Source organism: Rhinichthys klamathensis, unplaced genomic scaffold (assembly GCF_029890125.1).
Source record: "Rhinichthys klamathensis goyatoka isolate OS25496 unplaced genomic scaffold, OSU_Roscu_1.1 h1tg000504l_1, whole genome shotgun sequence".
Taxonomy (NCBI): Eukaryota; Metazoa; Chordata; class Actinopteri; order Cypriniformes; family Leuciscidae; genus Rhinichthys; species Rhinichthys klamathensis.
The window spans coordinates 857501-870083 of record NW_026606985.1 but is presented as its reverse complement, the minus strand read 5'-3'; the positions used below and the strand labels follow the sequence as shown (position 1 = coordinate 870083).

The window sequence follows — 12583 nt, the reverse complement described above, 5'->3', positions numbered from 1 at the left end:
AGTTAGAACGCTACTTGTTTCGGTTTTTATGTTTTTATACACTATATGTTTTTATCTCGATGCGGCGTGGACGGACTTGGAAAAAAAAAGAGCGTGTCGCACCGCGACCGTTGCTTCCATCATTAGCGCACACCGCGCGCCTACATTTGAAATCGAACTTGAGCGCGCAAAAGACGTGAGCAGGCCCTTTAACGGCTTTATCATGCTGACTCAATAGATTGTGTTTTCTTGATATGTTTTTGTTTTTATTTGTACACTTGACGCATTTGAAAATAGCCAAAATAATGTAACAAAACGAAAATAAACCTATATGCGGTCCTACAATAAAGCCTATTATTATTAGGATTGTTTTTTAGGCTCTTTGGGTTTTTGTGTGTGTTTGTTTTAAAACGCCTAGATAGGCTGGACAAAAGTTAACCTATAGCTTTGAAAGTAAAGAAGAATATACAGCCTGTATAAACGAGAGCTTTTGTTAGGATTTTTCATTGTGGCAGATAGCAGTTATATTTTTTGTAGCGTGTGGTGTGGTCAGGTGCGCGATTGTGACTATCACTATAGACCTAGGACAGTGCTCCTCACTTTTTGCAGTTAAAAAAAAATCACTTAATTTTCAAAGAATTGTATTATTATTATAGTTTTATGTATTTTTGATGTTTTTTCGTTGTTGTTTTATAAATGCTCTATGACTATTGTTAAAAAATGTTCAATCAAAACATCGCGTTTTTTTTTTTTTTTTTTAGTCGACTAATCGTTGCGCAGGACAAGACTTTGGTCGACTAAGGATTTCTTTGGTTGACTACAGCCCTAATAAAGTGGCCGGTGAGTGTATATATTTGGGATGAAAAACTGCTGGAAATATTAAGATTTGCTCTCAGAGAATAGTTATTAAGAGTAAAACTTATTATAAATAATTCATCTTATTTTATTTATTAGCCTAAATCAAATGTTGAAATAATTAAATATTTAAAAGTCAGTGCGGTTTGTGCTTGACAACAGAATGTTTATATAAACTTCAGTATTTTTTGTTTTCCCATTAAAAACATGTAAATTAAATAATAATTATTATTTGATAATAAGCCTGAAATGATAAGACGTGTAGTTATTTTCATAGCAAAAATAGTTTTCCATCTAAAAACTACATGTTTAAAAATCATTTAATTGGCTGTACAAGTAATTTTAACTTAAATAATATTAAAGTTGAAGAGTTGAATCTCGTATAACTCACTAAAAAAAAGCTAAAATGTCATTTTTTACAGCATATAAATCTAATAATATTTTGTTTCGTGTCTCTAAAGTAAGAAAACACACTTTACCGCAGATATCTTCCCAGAAAACAATTATTTTACCAAGGCTTTATTCTCATATAAATGTTCTTGTTTTAATAATTATATGATCAGTAAGTTACGACAACATGTTTTTACATTGCTTTAACTCATCAAAACAAGCAACTTTCAACTTTTTTGAGTGATTTAAGTTGAAATGACTTCAATATCCAAGTTGATTGCGTTAAATTACAGTTACATTTTTGTTTTTCATGAGAAACGTGACATCACTTCCTGCAGGAGCTCGTCCTGATAAACAAACGGATGGGTCATGACCCGGGGTCAGAGGTCACGGAGAGCCAGGTCTGACCCCAGATCGAGAGGAATGTGTGTGTGTGTGTGTGTGTGAGCCGCGGGCGATACACAGTAAACCTGTTTGCCGAGGCTTTACAAACAACACGATCCTCAACATCAATCATCTTTCAGCCTTTATTCTGTAGATCAATGCGTTCTACTATTATTATTAACATAATTCATGTTAAAATAGTGTGGTGGTCGTACAAAAAAACAACAACAATAAAATATTAGATATCTCCCAGTAATTTATTATCAATGATATTATAATATTATTCATAAATACAACAAGTCATGAATAATAAATTACTTTAATTATTGATTGAATCTATTTATGTGTTGGTGTTATTGTATTATTCATGAGTCTTTTATAATGAGTATTGAAACAGTGTGATAGATCTAATAATCATTTCAGTCGTACATATAACCAATGAAATATTACACTTCTCCCAGTAATTTAATATTAATGATCTCTCATATACACTACCGTTCAAAAGTTTGGGGTCGGTACGATTTTAAATACTTTTAAAAGAATTCTCTTCTGCTAACCATGGCTGCGCTTATTTGATTAAAAATACAACAAAAATCAGTTATAGTATTAAATATTATTCCAGTGTAAATCAGCTGTTTTCTGTGTGAATATCTAGTAAAGTGTAATTTATTCCTGTGATCAAAGCTGAATTTTCAGCATCACCAGTGTCAGTGTCTTCAGTGTCAAACGATCCTTCACAAATCAGTATAATATGAGGATTTGATGCTCAAGAAACATTTATTATTATTATCAATGTTGAAACAGTTGTTGGTCTGTCAGTTGTACAGTTTTTTTTTTTTTTTTTAGGATTCTTTGATGAATAGGAAGTTCAAAAGAACAGCGTTTGTTTGAAATAGAATCTTTTGTAACATTATAAATGTCTTTACTGTCACTTTCGATCAAATTAAGTATTGATTTCTTTCCTCCAAAAAATAAAAATAAAATTCTCACTGACCCCAAACTTTTGAACGGTAGTGTATAACATAATATTATTTGTAAATAATAAAATACCACAGTTAGAAACTGAGATTTATTTACTCTTGTATATTGTAATATTGTTAATCAATAATAGATGACCACAGTTAGAAAAATGTATTTACTATATATATATATAATAATATTATTCATAAATCAGGTAGAACGATTTATTTACTCATATATATATATATATATAAAATATTATAATGTTATTCATAAATAATTAAATACCACAGTAAAAAAAAGATTTATTTACTCTTGTATATTCTAACACTGTTATTAATAAATAATAAAAAACACATTGATGAATACTAAATCGCCGGTTACTCTTTATTTATTGAGGAGTAATACTGATATCATTAATATTAAAACAGTGCGTCGAGTCTAATATGTTGATGAATATATGAACGATATGCAGTGTAATCTCGCGATGTTTCTCACCGTTCTCCCGGAGCGGTCCACGGCTCTCTTCACGCGCCCGTACGTGCCGTTCCCGAGGCTCTGCAGGAACTCGTAGCGGTGTTTGATGTTGTGTTTGTGATGGTGTCTCTTCACCGCCTGACGCTTCGCGGGAGAATCTCCCGGGTCCAGCGGAGCCCGTGCACACCCGCCACCGTCCATATTACACACGACACCCTGAGCTGCGACACACGCGCTGATGTTACCGGGAGCGCGCGAGCGAGTGCGCGAGTGACGCGCGCGCTGATCATACGGGCTCACTAGAGGCGCGTGTGGGCGTGGCTCCGCTCGGTGGGCGTGGCTCTGACGGGAAGTACCGCCCTCGCGCAAAGCGCATTGTTTGTTTTAAAAATAAATGATTTATTGAACAAAGATCACAGGGGGACATGTATCACACACACACACACACACACACACACACACACACACACACACACACACACACACACACACACACACACACACAAATAGGATAAGAAACTCAAGGTAAAGCAAGGCAGTAAATATAAAGTAATAAATATGTAATCATAAAACATTTAAAGCAAGTCAATTTCACCTTCATTTATACAGCGCTTTAACAATAGATGCTTCAAAGCAGCGATAACAGGAGATTACAGTAACAGATTGTTTCAATCGAAATTAAACATACAATACATGAATAAAAACAAAAATAAAAAAATAACATGGAACTTAAAAAATTACATTAAAAATATTTTCTTTAGGAAATCATGACGTAACTTATAATGAAACCGTGATGTTTTTACACAAGAGCAGTTCAGCGGCGTTATTAGCTGATAAACTGAGATAAACTAGCCCACTGTGTGCTATTGATCTGCAGTAATGATCATTCTCACTCAAACACACATGATAACACTCACCCGTGTGTGTGTGTGTGTGTGTGTGTGTGTGTGTGTGCGTGTGCGTGCTTCATAATGTCCACAAGAGGGCGCTAATACTGCGATACAACATTCCCATTTCATCGCTAATAAAACTGAAAGTACACTACAGTACACTACACTACAGTACACTAGGGATTTTCCATTTTAGGGAAATCCACAAAAAAACCTGGTGTTTATTAAGTTAAAAAAATACAACAAAGTTACAGCTTTTAATTTACAACTTTTAATACGTTTTATTGGGCTAGTAGAGTTTATCATATAATGTTCTTATTCCACTTACTTACTACTCTTTTTATGATCTTTGCAATCATTACAAAACAATGTCAAATTTACTTTTATATGTATTATATGCAGGGCTTTATTTATGCAAACACATTATATATGTATTAAATACTCCATGAATGACAAACACTGATTTAATTTGTGTCTCGGCTTTCACACTAGAGGTCGCCAGGTTACAGGCTTATAGTGTAGATGTAGTGCACATCACTGTAGTGCACATCACTGTAGTGCACATCACTGTAGTGTACATCACTGTAGTGTACATCACTGTAGTGTACATCACTGTAGTGCACATCACTGTAGTGTACATCACTGTAGTGCACATCACTGTAGTGCACATCACTGTAGTGCACATCACTGTAGTGCACATCACTGTAGTGCACATCACTGTAGTGCACATCACTGTTAGTGCACATCACTGTAGTGCACATCACTGTAGTGCACATCACTGTAGTGTACATCACTGTAGTGCACATCACTGTAGTGCACATCACTGTTAGTGCACATCACTGTAGTGCACATCACTGTAGTGTACATCACTGTAGTGTACATCACTGTTAGTGCACATCACTGTAGTGCACATCACTGTAGTGCACATCACTGTAGTGTACATCACTGTAGTGTATATCACTGTAGTGTACATCACTGTAGTGCACATCACTGTAGTGTACATCACTGTAGTGCACATCACTGTAGTGCACATCACTGTAGTGTACATCACTGTAGTGTACATCACTGTAATGCACATCACTGTAGTGTACATCACTGTAGTGCACATCACTGTAGTGTACATCACTGTAGTGTACATCACTGTAGTGCACATCACTGTAGTGTACATCACTGTAGTGCACATCACTGTAGTGCACATCACTGTAGTGTACATCACTGTAGTGCACATCACTGTAGTGCACATCACTGTAGTGCACATCACTGTAGTGTACATCACTGTAGTGCACATCACTGTAGTGTACATCACTGTAATGCACATCACTGTAGTGTACATCACTGTAGTGCACATCACTGTAGTGCACATCACTGTAGTGCACATCACTGTAGTGTACATCACTTTAGTGCACAGCGCTGTAGTGCACATCACTGTAGTGTACATCACTGTAGTGCACATCACTGTAGTGCACATCACTGTAGTGTACATCACTGTAGTGTATATCACTGTAGTGTACATCACTGTAGTGTACATCACTGTAGTGCACATCACTGTAGTGTACATCACTGTAGTGCACATCACTGTAGTGCACATCACTGTAGTGTACATCACTGTAGTGTACATCACTGTAATGCACATCACTGTAGTGTACATCACTGTAGTGCACATCACTGTAGTGCACATCACTGTAATGCACATCACTGTAGTGTACATCACTGTAGTGCACATCACTGTAGTGCACATCACTGTAGTGTACATCACTGTAGTGCACATCACTGTAGTGTTCATCACTGTAGTGTACATCACTGTAGTGTTCATCACTGTAGTGTACATCACTGTAGTGCACATCACTGTAGTGTTCATCACTGTAGTGTACATCACTGTAGTGTTCATCACTGTAGTGCACATCACTGTAGTGCACATCACTGTAGTGCACATCACTGTAGTGTACATCACTGTAGTGTTCATCACTGTAGTGCACATCACTGTAGTGCACATCACTGTAGTGTACATACATGATGTGCACTACAGTGATGTACACTACAGTGATGTGCACTACAGTGATGTGCACTACAGTGATGTACACTACAGTGATGTGCACTACAGTGATGTACACTACAGTGATGTGCACTACAGTGATGTGCACTACAGTGATGTGCACTACAGTGATGTGCACTACAGTGATGTACACTACAGTGATGTGCACTACAGTGATGTGCACTACAGTGATGTACACTACAGTGATGTGCACTACAGTGATGTACACTACAGTGATGTACACTACAGTGATGTGCACTACAGTGATGTGCATTACAGTGATGTACACTACAGTGATGTGCACTACATCACTGTAGTGTACATCACTGTTAGTGTACATCACTGTAGTGTACATCACTGTAGTGCACATCACTGTAGTGCACATCACTGTAGTGTACATCACTGTAGTGTTCATCACTGTAGTGCACATCACTGTAGTGTACATCACTGTAGTGTACATCACTGTTAGTGTACATCACTGTAGTGTTCATCACTGTAGTGCACATCACTGTAGTGTACATCACTGTAGTGTACATCACTGTTAGTGTACATCACTGTAGTGCACATCACTGTAGTGCACATCACTGTAGTGTACATCACTGTAATGCACATCACTGTAGTGTACATCACTGTAGTGTACATCACTGTAGTGTACATCACTGTAGTGCACATCACTGTAGTGCACATCACTGTAGTGCACATCACTGTAGTGCACATCACTGTAGTGTACATCACTGTAGTGCACATCACTGTAGTGCACATCACTGTAGTGCACATCACTGTAGTGTACATCACTGTATTGCACATCACTGTAGTGTACATCACTGTAATGCACATCACTGTAGTGTACATCACTGTAGTGCACATCACTGTAGTGCACATCACTGTAGTGCACATCACTGTAGTGTACATCACTGTTGTGTACATCACTGTAGTGTACATCACTGTAGTGCATATCACTGTAGTGTACATCACTGTAGTGCACATCACTGTAGTGTACATCACTGTAGTGCACATCACTGTAGTGCACATCACTGTAGTGTACATCACTGTAATGCACATCACTGTAGTGCACATCACTGTAGTGTACATCACTGTAGTGTACATCACTGTAGTGCACATCACTGTAGTGTACATCACTGTAGTGCACATCACTGTAGTGCACATCACTGTAGTGTACATCACTGTAGTGCACATCACTGTAGTGCACATCACTGTAGTGCACATCACTGTAGTGCACATCACTGTAGTGTACATCACTGTAGTGCACATCACTGTAGTGTACATCACTGTAGTGCACATCACTGTAGTGCACATCACTGTAGTGTACATCACTGTAGTGCACATCACTGTAGTGTACATCACTGTAGTGCACATCACTGTAGTGCACATCACTGTAGTGCACATCACTGTAGTGTACATCACTGTAGTGCACATCACTGTAGTGCACATCACTGTAGTGCACATCACTGTAGTGCACATCACTGTAGTGTTCATCACTGTAGTGTACATCACTGTAGTGCACATCACTGTAGTGTACATCACTGTAGTGCACATCACTGTAGTGCACATCACTGTAGTGTACATCACTGTAGTGTACATCACTGTAGTGTACATCACTGTAATGCACATCACTGTAGTGCACATCACTGTAGTGCACATCACTGTAGTGTACATCACTGTAGTGTACATCACTGTAGTGCACATCACTGTAGTGCACATCACTGTAGTGTACATCACTGTAGTGCACATCACTGTAGTGCACATCACTGTAGTGCACATCACTGTAGTGTACATCACTGTAGTGTACATCACTGTAGTGCACATCACTGTAGTGTACATCACTGTAGTGTACATCACTGTAATGCACATCACTGTAGTGTACATCACTGTAGTGCACATCACTGTAGTGTACATCACTGTAGTGTACATCACTGTAGTGTACATCACTGTAGTGCACATCACTGTAGTGCACATCACTGTAGTGTACATCACTGTAGTGCACATCACTGTAGTGTACATCACTGTAGTGCACATCACTGTTAGTGCACATCACTGTAGTGTACATCACTGTAGTGTACATCACTGTAGTGTACATCACTGTAGTGCACATCACTGTTAGTGCACATCACTGTAGTGTACATCACTGTAGTGTACATCACTGTAGTGTACATCACTGTAGTGCACATCACTGTAGTGTACATCACTGTAGTGTACATCACTGTAGTGTACATCACTGTAGTGCACATCACTGTTAGTGCACATCACTGTAGTGTACATCACTGTAGTGTACATCACTGTAGTGCACATCACTGTAGTGGACATCACTGTAGTGTACATCACTGTAGTGCACATCACTGTAGTGCACATCACTGTAGTGTACATCACTGTAGTGTACATCACTGTAATGCACATCACTGTAGTGTACATCACTGTAGTGCACATCACTGTAGTGTACATCACTGTAGTGCACATCACTGTAGTGCACATCACTGTAGTGCACATCACTGTAGTGTACATCACTGTAGTGTACATCACTGTAGTGTACATCACTGTAGTGCACATCACTGTAGTGTACATCACTGTAGTGCACATCACTGTAGTGTACATCACTGTAGTGTACATCACTGTAGTGCACATCACTGTAGTGTACATCACTGTAGTGTACATCACTGTAGTGCACATCACTGTAGTGTACATCACTGTAGTGTACATCACTGTAGTGCACATCACTGTAGTGTACATCACTGTAGTGCACATCACTGTAGTGTACATCAGTGCACATCACTGTAGTGCACATCACTGTAGTGCACATCAGTGCACATCACTGTAGTGCACATCACTGTAGTGCACAGCACTGTAGTGCACATCACTGTAGTGTTCATCACTGTAGTGTACATCACTGTAGTGCACATCACTGTACATCACTGTAGTGTACATCACTGTAGTGTACATCACTGTAGTGCACATCACTGTAGTGTACATCACTGTAGTGCACATCACTGTAGTGTACATCACTGTAGTGTACATCACTGTAGTGCACATCACTGTAGTGTACATCACTGTAGTGTACATCACTGTAGTGCACATCACTGTAGTGTACATCACTGTAGTGTACATCACTGTAGTGCACATCACTGTAGTGCACATCAGTGCACATCACTGTAGTGCACATCACTGTAGTGCACAGCACTGTAGTGCACATCACTGTAGTGTTCATCACTGTAGTGTACATCACTGTAGTGCACATCACTGTAGTGTTCATCACTGTAGTGTACATCACTGTAGTGCACATCACTGTAGTGCACATCACTGTAGTGTACATCACTGTAGTGCACATCACTGTAGTGTACATCACTGTAGTGTACATCACTGTAGTGCACATCACTGTAGTGTACATCACTGTAGTGTACATCACTGTAGTGCACATCACTGTAGTGTACATCACTGTAGTGCACATCACTGTAGTGTACATCACTGTAGTGCACATCACTGTAGTGCACATCACTGTAGTGCACATCACTGTAGTGTACATCACTGTAGTGCACATCACTGTAGTGCACATCACTGTAGTTCACTGTAGTGCACATCACTGTAGTGCACATCACTGTAGTGCACATCACTGTAGTGCACATCACTGTAGTGTTCATCACTGTAGTGTACATCACTGTAGTGCACATCACTGTAGTGCACATCACTGTAGTGCACATCACTGTAGTGTACATCACTGTAGTGCACATCACTGTAGTGCACATCACTGTAGTGTTCATCACTGTAGTGTACATCACTGTTAGTGCACATCACTGTAGTGCACATCACTGTAGTGTACATCACTGTAGTGTACATCACTGTAGTGCACATCACTGTAGTGCACATCAGTGCACATCACTGTAGTGCACATCACTTTAGTGCACAGCGCTGTAGTGCACATCACTGTAGTGTTCATCACTGTAGTGTACATCACTGTAGTGTACATCACTGTAGTGCACATCACTGTAGTGTACATCACTGTAGTGTACATCACTGTAGTGCACATCACTGTAGTGCACATCACTGTAGTGTACATCACTGTAGTGCACATCACTGTAGTGTACATCACTGTAGTGTACATCACTGTAGTGCACATCACTGTAGTGTACATCACTGTAGTGCACATCACTGTAGTGTACATCAGTGCACATCACTGTAGTGCACATCACTGTAGTGCACATCAGTGCACATCACTGTAGTGCACATCACTGTAGTGCACAGCACTGTAGTGCACATCACTGTAGTGTTCATCACTGTAGTGTACATCACTGTAGTGCACATCACTGTACATCACTGTAGTGTACATCACTGTAGTGTACATCACTGTAGTGCACATCACTGTAGTGTACATCACTGTAGTGCACATCACTGTAGTGTACATCACTGTAGTGTACATCACTGTAGTGCACATCACTGTAGTGTACATCACTGTAGTGTACATCACTGTAGTGCACATCACTGTAGTGTACATCACTGTAGTGTACATCACTGTAGTGCACATCACTGTAGTGCACATCAGTGCACATCACTGTAGTGCACATCACTGTAGTGCACAGCACTGTAGTGCACATCACTGTAGTGTTCATCACTGTAGTGTACATCACTGTAGTGCACATCACTGTAGTGTTCATCACTGTAGTGTACATCACTGTAGTGCACATCACTGTAGTGCACATCACTGTAGTGTACATCACTGTAGTGCACATCACTGTAGTGTACATCACTGTAGTGTACATCACTGTAGTGCACATCACTGTAGTGTACATCACTGTAGTGTACATCACTGTAGTGCACATCACTGTAGTGTACATCACTGTAGTGCACATCACTGTAGTGTACATCACTGTAGTGCACATCACTGTAGTGCACATCACTGTAGTGCACATCACTGTAGTGTACATCACTGTAGTGCACATCACTGTAGTGCACATCACTGTAGTTCACTGTAGTGCACATCACTGTAGTGCACATCACTGTAGTGCACATCACTGTAGTGCACATCACTGTAGTGCACATCACTGTAGTGCACATCACTGTAGTGCACATCACTGTAGTGTTCATCACTGTAGTGTACATCACTGTAGTGCACATCACTGTAGTGCACATCACTGTAGTGCACATCACTGTAGTGTACATCACTGTAGTGCACATCACTGTAGTGCACATCACTGTAGTGTTCATCACTGTAGTGTACATCACTGTTAGTGCACATCACTGTAGTGCACATCACTGTAGTGTACATCACTGTAGTGTACATCACTGTAGTGCACATCAGTGCACATCACTGTAGTGCACATCACTTTAGTGCACAGCGCTGTAGTGCACATCACTGTAGTGTTCATCACTGTAGTGTACATCACTGTAGTGCACATCACTGTAGTGTTCATCACTGTAGTGTACATCACTGTAGTGTACATCACTGTAGTGCACATCACTGTAGTGCACATCACTGTAGTGTACATCACTGTAGTGCACATCACTGTAGTGTACATCACTGTAGTGCACATCACTGTAGTGTACATCACTGTAGTGCACATCACTGTAGTGTACATCACTGTAGTGTACATCACTGTAGTGTACATCACTGTAGTGCACATCACTGTAGTGCACATCACTGTAGTGCACATCACTGTAGTGTACATCACTGTAGTGTACATCACTGTAGTGCACATCACTGTAGTGTACATCACTGTAGTGCACATCACTGTAGTGTACATCACTGTAGTGTACATCACTGTAGTGCACATCACTGTTAGTGCACATCACTGTAGTGCACATCACTGTAGTGTACATCACTGTAGTGCACATCACTGTAGTGTGCATCACTGTAGTGCACATCACTGTAGTGCACATCACTGTAGTGCACATCACTGTTAGTGTACATCACTGTAGTGCACATCACTGTAGTGCACATCACTGTAATGCACATCACTGTAGTGTACATCACTGTAGTGCACATCACTGTAGTGTACATCACTGTAGTGTACATCACTGTAGTGTACATAACTGTAGTGCACATCACTGTAGTGCACATCACTGTAGTGCACATCACTGTAGTGTACATCACTGTAGTGCACATCACTGTAGTGCACATCACTGTAGTGCACATCACTGTAGTGCGCTTCACTGTAGTGCACATCACTGTAGTGTACATCACTGTAGTGTACATCACTGTAATGCACATCACTGTAGTGTACATCACTGTAGTGTACATCACTGTAGTGCACTTCACTGTAGTGCACATCACTGTAGTGTACATCACTGTAGTGCACTCAGACCCGCACACTAGCATACTACTCTTGCTATTCTTGTCATAGAAGATTAGGGAATGGTAGTAGGAGTAGACACTAGCATGCAGGTCAGAATTTGTGTGTCCCAATTTGCATACCTGTAGTGTGTACTTCGCCATTTATGCTAATATTGTCCATTTTACAAAGGAGATTGTGACGATTTGACAACTTTTTTGAGTTGTACACTGAAACTGAGGAATATTATTGAGATAAAGATTAGCTGGATGCTAATTCTGTCATGCAACGACACAAAATACAGTTAAAAGGTTTTTTTTATCAATATTTGAAGTATAAAA

At 39.8% G+C, this 12583-nt stretch overlaps 1 protein-coding gene across 2 annotated transcripts in view; it reads right to left on the bottom strand.

The window, feature by feature from the left end:
- Positions 1-3280, bottom strand: part of nuak2 (NUAK family, SNF1-like kinase, 2) — a 32588-nt gene extending 29308 nt beyond the window's left edge. For both annotated transcript variants that reach the window (XR_008804162.1, XM_056237980.1), the window contains exon 1: positions 3067-3280. Coding sequence is in view for 1 of the 2 variants with exons in the window: in XM_056237980.1 (XP_056093955.1) it covers positions 3067-3246 (180 nt within the window). In the remaining variant the exon portion in view is untranslated. The remainder of the gene's footprint in view (positions 1-3066) is intronic.
- Positions 3281-12583: the final 9303 nt, after the last annotated feature.